At 42.3% G+C, this 14,550-nt stretch overlaps 1 protein-coding gene across 1 annotated transcript in view; it reads left to right on the top strand.

Annotated features, from left to right (window-relative positions):
* The first annotated feature begins 3,685 nt into the window (after window positions 1-3,685).
* Window positions 3,686-14,550, top strand: part of EGFLAM (EGF like, fibronectin type III and laminin G domains) — a 125,691-nt gene continuing 114,826 nt past the window's right edge. Inside the window, exon 1 of the mRNA XM_006139475.4 lies at window positions 3,686-4,198. Within this exon, the coding sequence (XP_006139537.3) occupies window positions 4,099-4,198 (100 nt within the window). The 5' untranslated portion in view covers window positions 3,686-4,098. The remainder of the gene's footprint in view (window positions 4,199-14,550) is intronic.

Here is a 14,550-nt window from a genome sequence, read left to right as displayed (position 1 = left end):
AAATGGGGAGAAGAGAAGAGGGTATTTCAAAGCAGCAGCTCCACGTGGAGCCTGGGGCCAGCTGGGTTGTGCCTAGGTTGCATGTGGTGTTTCAAAGCGGCAGTGCCGTGTGGAGCCCAGAAACAGCTGGGGACTCCCCAGCATGACCCTGGCCTCCCCGTGGCATTTCAAAGAGGCTGCGTCACATGGAGTTTGGGGTCAGAGGGGGAGTCCACAGCTGATCCCAGGCTCCACATGACGCTTTCGCCTTTGAAGCGTAGCAAAAGCCATGCTGCATCGACTATTCGATCAGTCAATTACTCGATATTTAACATCGCTAAGAGGATTAAGTTGCTTTATTTTAGTTAATTAAACAGAGGCAGTGTTGGTGGTAGAGTCTACTGTATGGGAAACTAAAAGCTGCTACAGGGAAGGAATTCAATGAACAGAGGAGACATGAAGCTAGGAAAGGGGGAGAGGGAAAAAATGAGGAAGGAAGAAGAGAAAAAGGGCAGATGTAGCAGCGGATCTAACAAAGTAGATTTTCTCATTGAGTAATGAATGTGACAATAATATACAGAATAAATAATAATTAAACTTTTAATTACTACATAAAGGCCATATGATGCCCCTGAATTCTCTACAAAGCACTGCTGATATCAGTGGTTCATGACTCTGTCCCTTACGGAAAGTGTATAGTCCTGAATTCATGCCCTGGCCCCTGGACCATAACTAAACAGAGGATTTGGCTCTTACCTCTGAGTTTGACACACCCTCCTTAGGCCCTTCCCTCTTCTTGTATGTACTAGTATCCATCTGTCTCTGTCTGGTCAGGCTCATGGGGCTGCCAAACCTACAGTTTCAGTGATTCCTGTGTGGGAGAGAGTTCAATATCTTCATCAATGATGTAGATATTGGGATAGAGAGTACGCTTATTAAGTTTGCAGATGATACCAAACTGGGTGGGGTTGCAACTTCTTTGGAGGATAGGGACATAATTCAAAATGACCTTAGCAAGTTAGAGAAATGGTCAGAGGTAAACAGGATGAGGTTTAATAAAGAGAAATGCAAAGTGCTCCACTTAGGAAGGAACAATCAGTTCCATACATACAAGATGGGAAGCGACTGTCTAGGAAGGAGCATGGCGGAAAGGGATCTAGGGGTCATAGTGGACCACAAGTTGAATATGAGTCAACAGTGTGATGCTGTTGCAAAAAAAGCAAATATGATTCTAGGTTGTATCAACAGGTGTGTTGTAAGCAAAACTCGTGAAGTCATTCTGCCGCTCTACTCTGCACTAGTTAGGCCTCAGCTGGAGTACTGTGTCCAGTTCTGGGCGCCACATTTCAAGAAAGATGTGGAGAAATTGGAAAGGGTACAGAGAAGAGCGACAAGAATGATTAAAGGTCTAGAGAACATGACCTATGAAGCCAGGCTTCATGAACTGGGCTTGTTTAGTTTGGAAAAAAGAAGATTAAGGGGGGACATGATAGCGGTTTTCAAATATCTAAAAGGGTGTCACAAGGAGGAAGGAGAAAATTTGTTCCTCTTGGTTTCTGAGGACAGGACAAGGAGTAATGGGCTTAAAGTGCAGCAGGGGAGGTTTAGATTGGACATTAGGAAAAAATTCCTAACTGTCAGGGTGGTCAAATATTGGAATAAATTGCCAAGGGAGGTGGTGGAATCTCCCTCTCTGGAGATATTTAAGAACAGGTTAGATAGACATCTGTCAGGGATGGTGTAGGTGGAGCTTGGTCCTGCCTTGGGGGCGGGGGGCTGGACTCGATGACCTCTTGAGGTCCCTTCCAGTCCTATTATTCTATGATTCTATGATTCTAAGGAAATGAAAAGAAGCTTCAGGTTGGGCTTCAGCTGAATAGTCTGCAAAGGACTTTGCATTTGCTAATAGTATCGCTCCTTTTCCCCATTGTCCCCAGGGGCTCTCTCCATGCCTGATGAAATACATCTTAGTTTACTCAGGGAGCTGACTGATGAGATATCTGAGCTAGGTGGCCAGTCATATGACTCTGTGCCTTCTCTCTGTGGCTAGCTCACTTAGAACTCTTCCCTCCAGGATATATCATTCCTCTCTCTATCCAGGACAGGTTCTCACTTCCTACCTTGTACCTCGGGAACTTCAGGTACTGTTCTCCCTCCTGTGGTGCTAGGAGGCTTTGATTCCTTTCTCTCTGTTGTACTTATGTACATGGGCTCCCTGTCCTCAGGATGCTCAAAATTTTCTGCTCCAGCCTTTCTTCAAAGGGTCTAAAGCTCCATTTCCCTAACCTCTCCTTTGGAGAGGTCAGAGTCTGTCACTGCCCCTGCATCTTCTCAAAGGGAATGGGCTCCCTCTCCCTATACTACCCAGAGTGAGCTGAAGCACAGCTCCTTCTCTCATCCTCGTTTCTCTTTTGCCAAGAGATTTGTTCTTCCCCACACAACGTGTAAGCAGATTGTAGAATTAATTGCCACTGGATGCACTGGAATCAAGAATTGAATCAGATTCAACAAAAATAATTGATAATTTTATATGCATAAAATATTGAGAGTTTTAATAATTTTGGAAGATATGTGAAACTTCAGGCAGGGTTTAAAATTCTATCAGAGGTTTAGATGATACTTAATTTCCTTCCCCCCCCCCCCCCCCTTCCCATATTTTCCGCAGATTATCCTAAACTGTCTATGTGAGGTTTTTACACTTTCCTCTGAAGGTTCTAGGTCTGGCTACTGCTGGAGATGGGACAGTGGCCTAAATGGTCTGTGGTGTCTGACCCAGGCCAGCAATTCCTAGGTTGCTATGGTAGGGTGGCTTTGGCTCCTTTCCCCTATTCCTCTCCTTTCTCCCAGGGCATTTTGACTCCCTCCTCCTGCTGCCTCTAAGCCCCATGGGAGTTTCTATATTAGTCTGAGTGGCTGGAGTGGACTCAGAATCCATCTGGGGGGGGGGGGGATTAAATCTCATTGAGCTTCTTAACTCTGCAACCGCCATCCCACCGAATCCTCCTTCTGGCCCTGCCCCAGCATAGGGGTTAGCACCCCACAGCCACTGCCTCTCCCAAAGCCAGCAGCAGAAAGGCAGTGGCAGAGAAATGGGGAGGGACTGAAAGTGGGGCTCTTGCAGAGGGGAAGGCACTAGAACCCCCTTCCTGTGGGGGCTGGGTAATGTGGAAAGGGAGCTGGGCAGGGGAATTAGCTGCGGAGGCTCACAGAAGGCGGGGGACGGCATGTGGGAGGAGGGGCCTTCCCAGTGGGGTGTGAATTGAGGGGTGGCCACAGCAAGGAAGGGGCAGGGCGTTCCTGGGGGACATGGCACCCCACACTGCAGACAGGGCACTGCCTGGGTCCCAGGTGTCTCGGAGGAGTTTGGCTGTCCCGAGGAGAGGAGGGGATGGGGTCTCTCTGCAGGGGAAGGAGCTGCCTGCTTAGATGAGGGCACCTTACACAACAGGGTGCAAGGGCCCGGAATCCCGGCAGAGCAGAGGGGGCGACAGCGCCCTCCCAAAGGGTGTGTGTGTGTGACCCCGGTCTCTTGCGGGGCGGGGGGGGGGGGGAGAGAGTGAAGGGCTGCAGGAACCTCGGGGTGGGGGGCTTCTCAGTCCCTTGCGCGAGGGAAGGGGCGGGCTGCGGGACTGTGTGTGTGTGTGTGTGTGTGTTGGGGGGGGGGGTCCTCAGTCCCTTGCGCGAGGGAAGGGGCGGGCTGCGGGACTGTGTGTGTGTGTTGGGGGGGGGGGTCCTCAGTCTCTTGCGCGGCTGCGGGAGCCTCAGCGCGGAGAGGGCGTGGGTGGGAGACGAGGGGCTGGGCTGCGCGTCCAGGGAGGTGCCCTGCCCATTGCTCCAGTCCCTGCCCGTCTGCGTTGCGGGGGATTTTGTAATCCCATCAAAGGGCCGGTCCTCGCCTCCTCCCTCCCGCGCGTGTGACAAGCCCCCTGCTCGCCGCCAGCTCCAGCCCCACTCGCTGTCTGGCTGCCGCGGACTCCGGACCGTGACTGCTCCCCCCTCCCCAGCCCAGCTGAGCCGCCGCCGAGCTGATCGCATCCGCCCTGGCCGCTTTGCAGCGGGCTCCCCTCGCGCGTTCAACTTCCCCAAACTCCTCTGCCTGCTGAACGCCGGCCGGCTCCCATGGATTTACAGCGCCTCGCCCGCTGCTTCGCGCTGCTCTTCCTGGCCTCTTGCATTGGCCACACAGCAGCTTTCCGGAGAAACATCCCCCGAAGGCAAGGTGAGAACCTCTCCCCGTCTTCCTCCTCCTCCCAGGCCTGGGAGAGGGGCAAGCAGGAAGGTTTCGGCTCGCAGAATATGCCGGGGGGAAGCCCACTTTCAAGACAAATCTGTGTATGGAGGAGAGTGGGTGGAGTGGACAAGCAAACGCGTGCAGTCCCCCGGCACAGACAGGGTTAAGTCCATATCACCCCTCTCCCCTGATGGTAAATCTGAGAGCTTTAGAATCCACTGTTTGTATTTCATTTCTCTATAGCCACAAAGAACTGTGTGAGTTGAGACAGCTTCCATGTGATCTCAATTACTGGGCACTGAGGGGAAAATCCTCCAAAGGAGGACTAGTGCCCTCCTCGTCTTTAAACCTCTATTATTTGATCCATATTGTCAAAAGCTCTCCATTTCCTGTTGTTAAGAAGGATGTTTTCCCTCCTCTGCTTAGTTATTCCTGATGTTCTGAAATTGTTGGTGCATGTGTTTTGGTCATTTACAGCATCTCTTCCTGTTTGGGCTGTCTGGCTTTCATATAAAATCATGGATTTCTTTAACTCTATGTAATCCCATATTTTAATGGCAATTTTTAGTTTTTTCTTTAGAGAGCTAATTAAGAAGTATTTAACTTGAGGTGTCTGTTTCATCTAAAAATCTTTCTAAAGAGAAGTGTCTCTAAGTACAGTGATTTTTTTCTAATTTTTTAATTTGCCTTTGTATCTGAGATATTAAGTGTTAAAGGAAATTGTGAGGGCAAGGAAAACAGTAATACATAAATTGTTAAATGGCTGCATCTGTTCTTCGTAAGTCTATTGTTAAGACTTCAAAATATGTATTTTGAATAGCAGATGTCTGTTTTGGGATTAATGATTTGCTTGAACAGTGGAAAAAGATTCCACTTTATTTCAGAATTTACAGTCTGACTCGCAAAGTACCTTCAGAAATAATGGGGAAACACTGAAATATCTGTTAGTATGAAAACAAAGCAATGCATCCAATCCTGTTCCCGCTGAAGTCTATAAGAGTTTGTCCTTCTCATATGACTATTTTATGTTTTATTGTTTCATGATGCATCCATTTGAAAATGAACTTTTGTCTCAGCTCAGAAAAGATGGACCTGCTTTACACTGTGCTTTGTATTATTGTCTGTCTGTTCCTTTTCTTGCAGTGGAGGGGTACCAGAACAATATTCTGTATTCTTGGGATGCAGATTTTCATTTCATTCATTCTGAACACAGTACAAGAGCATGCAAATACAGTATTACATTGTCTCTTATTGTGCAAAAAGTCTTGAACTCCCCATACTAGGCTACTAGAACTAACAAATGCCTCTTTGCATAAGTTTAACATGATAGCACTTCTTATTCTTAAACTTTAAATGTGTCCTCTTTTGTAAATTATAGTTATGACTAAAATACTAAGTGTAATATTTCCTATGTAGCCCCAAATATCTTGTTCAAATTCTTTCATCATATATTTTATCAATATATACTTTCCCTAGTGTTTTTTATTTTTCATGATCGGCTAGGGATTGGTGTCTGCCAAAAAGGCAAAGGGCCTCATTTTGACCTAGAGTGACCAGATGTTCCTGTTTTAGAGGAAAAACAATGAGGAGTCCTGTGGTACCTTAAAGACTAACTAATTTATTTGGGCTTAAGCTTTTGTGGGTAAACCCCACTTCATCAGATGCCTCTGACGAAGTGGGTTTTACACACAAAAGCTTAAGTCCAAATAAATCGGTTAGTCTTTAAGGTGCCACAGGACTCCTCAGTTTTTCAGATACAGACTAACACAGCTATCCCTCTTTATAAGGACAGTCTTGATATTCAGGGTTTTGTATTATTTGGGCACATATTACCCCCCACCTCATCCCAGTTTTTCACACTTACTATCTGGTCAGCATATTCTGAGCTCATATACATGAATGCACATTAAAGGAAACACCACTGAAATCAGTGATGTTACAGGATCAGAATCTGGACCATTTTCTTTTTCCTCCTCATCAGGTTCCAGTTCAAGAAACAAATCCTGCTGCCACTGAAATAATTGACAACATTTTACTTCCATTCAGAGAATAAAATCCAGGCCATAATTTGTGGCATTGCAGTGATCACAGGTAACACTCAGGTGAAGCTCCCAGTCAATGGGAGGTTTACCTGGATAGTGACTGCAAAATTGGCCAGAGTATTTCAGATAGTAGAATTACTCCCATGGCAATGAATTATGCAATGCACAGAGGGCTGGCACATCAATGAAAGAAAATGGACAGGAGCAGGCAGACAGTCACTGCATCAAAATGTAAATTGTGAACTTTTTGTAAAGCATATTTTTGTACAGTTCATTGGACCATGACACAGGGCATAGTAAGTTACAGCAAAGACTCCATTCATTCCCTAAGGGCTATATGCTACCTTTGATCTGCAGTTGAGCTCCCGCTGACGTCAATGGGATTTTTGCATGTGGATCAAGGGCAGTATATGGTCCTTGGTATTAAAAGTTAGAGGCCTAGATACTAATTGAACATTTATACCCCCAGCAAACTGCATTGTTTTCAGTTCCCTGTTGCACTCAATAAAAAAAATGTAAAATACAGAGATGAGGCAACGAAATGGTAAAGTCACTAGATTTGCCAATTTGCTAATTGTATTTGTATAATTTTATAAGATGGCAGTGATTATAGGAAATACTGCTGGCTGACAGAGGGAGTTCCAAAACATTAAACCATAATCCTGGTCCCCCTAAAGTCAGTGTAAATTTTGTCATTGGCTTTGTTTGGATTGGGATTGTGGGCCTAGTGAATCATTTTTTAAATTAATCTGACAGGCTCTATAGTATGGTAGTAGAATAAAATGTTTGCAACTTGGGAATCTATCTATCTATCTATCTATCTATCTATCTATCTATCTATCTATCTATCTATCTCACAGTTTTCTCTTTTTAATTTTTACAGTTAATTTAAAATTCATCACATCTTTGTCACTCATTATTGTGAAAAATGCCAGTACAGTTGGAAACATAATACCTAAATTCAATCTGATCTTAAAGCCTTTATTGGACAGATGGCTAATTTTACTGGTCTGACCTTGCCTCTTAGAGATCTAGTCCCATGATCCTTGTAGCTGTGACTAAGCATTGGGATAATTTAGATAGACCGGGGTCGCACTCAAAAAATTAAACGTGCAATAACAATGTCACTTCTAAAGTTTACATATGTAATTATGGCTATATTTGTGAAGCAATCACGTAGTAGTAGAAGTGTCTTTATGTCAATTTCAGGTTAATACAAAAGAGAAGAACTGACCTAGTAGAAATTTATTGATGATGTGTTCAGTTAAAGTATTTTAATTATGGAAAAAGAAAAACTTCCTTTCTTCTGATATTGTATATATAAAACTTTTTAATTGTATAATTTCTTCTGCAATATTGTATATGCAACACTTTTTTTCTGATTGCTTATATTATGTTAAGGCAGTTTCATTTTTCTGTCTTAAAGTAATCCTGTTTTATATCCAAAATTACTACTTTTCTTCCTTTTCCATTATTCAAAAAGATGCCACTCATTTGTGGCAATAATTTTACGAAACCTGTGCAGGCGTTTGAAAACCCACATTGCCACATGGTTTTAGAGACGGAAATCTCCTGGGGAGTTTGTCTGTAGCAGTATGTAATTTAAATCCCAACTACATGCTGCCCAAAACTACAGTATTGCAATTGTAGGTTTCATAGAAGCCTTAGACTGAGTCCATGCTGTGAAATGTCATTTTTCAATACACTGAGAACAGGTATAGTTCTAGGTAACATGCAGCTCTGCTTGCATCCTGCTGTTTATCATATGTTGGAAGGTTAAGAATGAAAGACAACTATCTTTTACTCTCATATCAAAAAGTAGTGGGTGAAGAAAAGATAAGATACTGAAAAGGTTTTTTTTTCTTTGCACTTTTAATACCCATAGAAAATGGGACTTGTACAAGAATTGTATCAGAGATACCACCAAAAAGGTCACATTGTGAAGCAAGTGATAAAACCAGTTCATCTTCAATAATGAGATCTGACTGAGAGGTCTTGAGGGTCAAAAGAAGAAAGGTAGTCAAACTCTCCTCAATTTTTCAAAATTTTCATTCAGAGTCTGGTTTACAAAGATCAATTTTGTAATCCCCAGAAAGTGACAGAGAGAAATTTGTTTGTGAAGTTAAAAGTAAAATAAACAATAAAAATGCTACAACTACTACAGCTTACAAAATGGAACTTCATGAATCAGAACCCTTGTGACCATAATCAAAACATCCAGGTGAGTGCAAGACTTATTTGAACATTTATTTACAGTCACATTACATATTTATTATGTAATAAGAAATAGAACATCAGGCACATTTTAAAATAGATTAGAATGAAGCTAGACACAACATATGACAATAAACTGAAAAGCCTGCAGTTCCCAAAAGTCTTGCACTTTTATGTTATTTCAAATGTCTCTCTAAAGACCAACATGGCTACAGTAACACTACATACATCTCTCTAAAGCTGTTGCTAGTGTTCAACATACAAACTGTTTTCTTTGCTTTATGCACGAACATAGATTTTTGCTCTGTGTTCTACTTTTATTCCCACCCTCAATGGACTGGTTGCTAAAATAGCTTAATCATCCCTTACTCATAATTGGTATAGTAGTAATAATAATATAATGAAGCTTAATGGTACTCTAGTTGCATGGAGGGGAGAGCAGACTCCTGAGGTTGATGTTGGCTCTCATTAGTATTTGTGGCATTAATATGCATAACAATATTCTGTGGTGTTACTTTTTTGTATTCTACAATATAGAATAAAAGTCAAAAGCCTGTACTTTATAAGACTATTTATTGAATAGAGCTGCATGCAGAGGACAAGTTATTTACTTATTCCCAAAATAGAAGAACTAGGGGGGTCACCAAATGAAATTAATAGGTGGCAGGTTTAAAACAAAGAAAAGGACATTTTTGTTCACTGAGAGCACAGTCACCCTATGGAACTCCTTGCCTGAGGATATTGTGAAGACTAGGACTTTAAAAGGGTTTTAAAAAGCAGTAGATAAAATCATGGAGGATAGGTTCATCAATGGCTATTAGCCAGGATGGGTAGGAATGATGTCACTAGTCTTGGTTTGTGTGGAGGTGGGTGACGGGAGGGATCACATGATGATTCCCAGTTGTCTTCTTTCCCTCTGGGGCATCTGGTATTGGCCACTGTCAGTAGACAGGATAAGGGGCTAGATGGACCTTTGGTCTGACCCAGTATGACTGTTCTTATGTTCTAAGTTTTGTATTTATTTCTCATGCTCTGGGATGAATTTTTTGATTCTGCCTGCAAATAAATTCAAATATTGGACTTGAATCTCATGGCTAACAGTAGTTATCCATTGATGTATTCCTTTGTCTCCACTGCTATAAGTGAAAAAAGACACCTCCTCATAACCTCTATTGACCAGATTTTCAAAAGTTTCCAATGTTCACCATCAGGGCCAGATGATCAGAAGAGCCAGATGCAGGCACTAAAATACATGGCTATATTTTACAAAGACTTTAGTTTGAAATAATTGAGTTCTTGGGAAAATAGGTGACCACAATAGGTGCTTTGTGGCAAGCACTTTTGAAAATCTGGATTTTTAGTTGTGTAAATAGCATCTGAACTACAGTAAAACTCCAATAGTCCAGCATCCAATAGTCCAGCACTCCTGATAGTCCAGCATCAAAATGGCAAGAGACTAGTGAGTGAGCTTCGGCAAAAAATGAGTCACAAGGTAACAGCAGCAGCAGCTGAACTGAACGAAAAGGGTAAAAAAGGCTTAAAAAAACTAAAACATTACAGTATACTGTATACAGTATGTACAATAAAAAGGGTTAAGAACACTTTATATACAGTATATACTGTATACATTATATACATAACCAGCTTATAGTACCTCCTGATACTCCTGCATATCTGATAATCCGGCACCACCTAGGTCCCATAGGTTCTGGATTATCGGAAGTCTACTGTATTTTGAAAATTTGAGACTCTGGAGAATGTTGTTTTCTTTGGAAAGGAAATGGCTTTCTGGTATTTTTTAATGAGTTTTGGATTCTATGGTACAACATTATAGTGTGAGCAGTCGTGGGACAGTGGGAACCCTGAGCTACCATCCCACACGCACATCCCACCAACACCCACGACCAACACCAGAGGAGCCCTAGGCCAGGCCCAGGCCAGTCCCAGACCACCCCCAAGTGTCTGACCAACATGGGCCTCAGCCCAAGTAGAAGTCCAGAGCAGTACCAGCCCTGGCCAAGAGGTTTCATACCCATTGTTTTCCAGAAGTCTCTTCTCAAGACTCAAAGGATTTGGAGGTCCGTCCAAGATATGCAGTATTTTTTAAGGCATTTCCAGAAAATAATTGGTACGGGGCCTCCCTTAAACTCTGTGGAATTTAAAGTTAGCCTAATGTGAACCGAATAGTTTGGTTTCCAACAGTGCTCTGAAGAGGAAGGATATTCTTGGAGTTCAACCATTTAGCATGGGTCTTGGGAAACATTTAACTTCCTGTTGCTGTCACAGACTTCCTCTGTGACCTGAGGAAAGTAACTTAATTCCTCTATGCCTCAGTTTCCCAGCTGAAAAATGAGGATAACAATATTTTCTTACTCCATCCTTTGTCTTGCCTTATTAGATTATAAACAGTTTGTAGGACATCCTGTTTCTAAGGGTGTGTCTAGACTACCTAGTTTTGTCGACAAAAGTGGACTTTTGTCGACAAAACAATACCAGCGTCTACACTACCGCTGAGTTCTGTCGACATAACGTCGACAGAACTCAGCAGTTTTGTCGACGCTGGTAAACCTCATTTTACAAGGCATAACACCTTCTGTCGACAGAACTCTGTCGACAGAAGGTGTTATTGCCTGTAACATTGCGTCCAGACTACAGAGTTCTGTCGACAAAGCAGCTCGCTTTGTCGACAGAACTCAATGTGTCTGGACGCTCTTTGTCGAGGGAAGTTTTGTCGACAGTATCTGTCGACAAAACTTCCGTCGACAAAACGTGGTAGTCTAGACGTACCCTAAGTATGTGTTTCTGCAGTGGCTAGCCCAAGGCGATTCTGCTAGGGCTCATGGGCACTATCATAACACAGACAATAATAATGCTTGAAGATCTCCTTATCCTCCAGGATTCCCTGAAGGATGTTCTTCACTGACAGCAGTGCCATTGTAGCATTTCAAGCATAGTCAAGCCTTGAGATAATTCTTCAGAGCCTCCCTTAGTATTTTATTTCCTGGCTTGATCTTGCATTAGGACTCAGTCTTACAAAGTGTTACATCTATAAATAACTTTAAACACGAGCCACCCTTTCGCTTTTTTTATTCAAGTGAGTAAAATTGCTTGTATAACTGTTTGCAGGATCAGGCCCCAAATAAAGAATGATTTGGCCTTTTCACAATATTTCTATCAATGAGTAACTGAAATGCTAATATGAAAAGACCATACATAGAATTACTCATCTGAGCATCTTTTAAAATCAGAAGAGTTACGTATGAAACTAAAATTACTTGCATGAGTCAATCTTTGCAGAAACGGGCCCTTAATTTGGTGTGTGTGTGTGTGTGTGTGTGTGTATATATATATATAAAGTATGCTTTAAGCATTAAAGAATACATGAGTCAATGTAGTTATGCTGATCTGAAGCATTTGCCAGCAAGAATGTAAGCATCAACCAGCACTGTGTGATCATATAATGTAAACTGTGTACATCAGAGGGACAGAACTATGTTTGTTCTGTGACCTTAATTCCAAATTTCCTGACTTTGTTTCGGGGAAAAAATTCTACTGGGAAGCTTATTCCAATTAGTAGTCCTGATTTCAGTAAGTGAACCCTCTGAAGTAAAAGAAAGCATTCCTCTGAATCAGTGTCTGGGATTGGGCCCACAGTATATTGCCTTTTCTTGAATTTTTTTTTGTCACACACACAATTTAAAAGGAAAAATATGTTTAGTTCTTTTAAAAAGAAAAATACCCGTGTTTGTTTGACTGTCCAAACCAATGAAAAAAGCTAAATATTGTTTCTTGAACTTTACAAATAACATTCACCTGTGATCTGAAACAAGGATGGGAAACATTATTCCCAAAGGTAACTGCTTCAGAAAGGTATAAAACACTGAAAATAAGGGCTTAGAATGAAAACGCTGCTTCGGTCATTAAAAAAAATTAACAAGGCACTCATAAAACCACCAAATCTTGATGTGTATAGTGTAGAATTCATACAGTGAATGTCCCCATCATGGGAAATTCCTACACATGTAAGTAGTGCCATTGAGTTACATCCATGAGTAAGGATCACAGTGAATTAAGGTTGCAGGTCCTATGTCCTGAATGAAGGATTATTCTTCCTTGTGAGGAATCCGTTCAAGCAGGATATTGATCCAGGGAGTTCTATATCCAAAAGCAGTATAGCAACTTATCAGGCTAAAGGAGTAACTTTTTTCCCTATTATCTGTGTAGTGTGATATTCAAAAGATGCAGGTACAAGCAAGGCTCCTTTTTTCTTAGGAGATCTCTTATCCAAATGTTACCAGAAGTCACTATGTCTAGTTTTCAAATCTAGATAAGATCAACTATATTATAAACAGAATAGACTTGCTTGTTAAAGCACCCAGTTACTCTCAACTTCCTGTGACTCTCAGATATTGTGGCGATAAGTGCCTTACAAAACCCTAAGACAAAAAGATAATCTCTTTGGTTCATGATGCTGTTTTATCATTATTTGAGTTTGCTTTGCAGTTAATATAACCTCTCGTAGGTGATGTTCAAAAGTGAACAAGGTTATTCTTGTAGGAAAAAAGGGTTGAGCCATAGTCAGTCTATAAATATCCAAGGTCTTAGTGTATATGCAGACTGGTGTATTAGACCCAGAAAGATTCTCGGATCTGTAAGAATTCCAGGTCTAAATTAGCCCTCATGACTCTCTTGATTTTCAGTCATCTAAAATTACTGGCACCTGTGAGAATGAGCCCCATGCGATCAAATTCACATCTGTGAACATTTAGAACATCACAGTTTGATGTGTCTTTCTAAAATTAGTGGAAATGAACACACTGTGAATGTTCAGCATGCTGTTTTCAAATACAGAAGATACTTAGTTTCTTCTGACATGTCAATGGCATTATCCAAGTGTAACCCTTCTGCCACTTGGAGCCGGCAGTGAACAGTGCTGGGTTCAATATCCAGGGGTTGCTTTTCAATGATACAACACAGACTTGGCTCGAGCCTCCACCAAGTAACCTGGAGAAATAACACCACTCTGGGTACTTCTAGACTACAAGCCTCTTTCGAAAGAGGTCATCTAAACATCCATAAGACTTTTGAAAAAGCGATTCGCTTTTTTGAAAGAGAGCATCCAAGCAATTTGGACGCTCTCTTTCGAAAAAGCCCTGTTTGTGTTCAAGAACGCCTTTTTTTGAAAGAGCTCTTTTGAAAAAAGATGTTCTTTCTTGTAAAATGAGGCTTACCGCTGTTGAAAAATCCGCCACGTTCTTTCGATTTAATTTCGCAGCAGCAGTCTAGATGCAGGGGAAGTTTTTTTTTAAAAAAGGCTACTTTTTTCGAAAAAACTGTTTAGTCTAGACATAGCCTCTGAGAGGCAATACTTGCCCACTAACAAGCACAGAGTCTGAGGCTGTGTCTACACTGGGCCACTTATTCCAGAAAATCAGCCGCTTTTCCGGAATAAGCTGCGAGCTGTCTACACTGGCCCTTGAATTTCTGGAAAAGCAACGACGCTCTACTGTACAAAATCAGCCACTATTCCGGAAAAACTATTCTGCTCCCGCTCGGGCATAAGTCCTTATTCCAGAACACTGTTCCGGAAAAGGGCCAGTGTAGATAGCCCAGTAGTCTTTTCCGGAAAAAAGCCCCGATCGCGAAAATGGCGATCGGGGCTCTTTTCCGGAAAAGCGCGTCTATATTGGCCACAGACGCTTTTCCAGAAAAGCAGCCTGCCAATGTAGACGCTCCTTTTCCAGAAAAACTGAAAACGGAATAGTATTCCGTTTTAAGCATTTCCGGAAATTCATGCCAGTGTAGACACAGCCTGAGTGTAGAAAAGAAACTTTTATTGAAAGGAGGGAAAATGTCACAAGCAGGGGTCCTAATCTCACAATGTCAGCAGGACACCCACCCGAGGGTGCGTGAGGCAGTGCTTTCTACCTTATGTTCTTGAGTTCTATAACCAAAAGTTCCTTTTCTGTGCCCCTCTCTATCCCTCACCACACCCCACTCACATAGGTTGTCCGTGGGCAATGAGGACCCAGGGTTCAGAGATGCAACTGTGTGAGTTCACCTCGCACTCACGAAAGAAGGCTT

The sequence above is a fragment of the Pelodiscus sinensis genome, chromosome 6 (assembly GCF_052426305.1).
Source record: "Pelodiscus sinensis isolate ZL-2025 chromosome 6, ASM5242630v1, whole genome shotgun sequence".
Lineage (NCBI taxonomy): Eukaryota > Metazoa > Chordata > Testudines > Trionychidae > Pelodiscus > Pelodiscus sinensis.
Note: the sequence above shows the minus strand (reverse complement) of the source record. Positions and strands in the feature narration are given on the sequence as shown.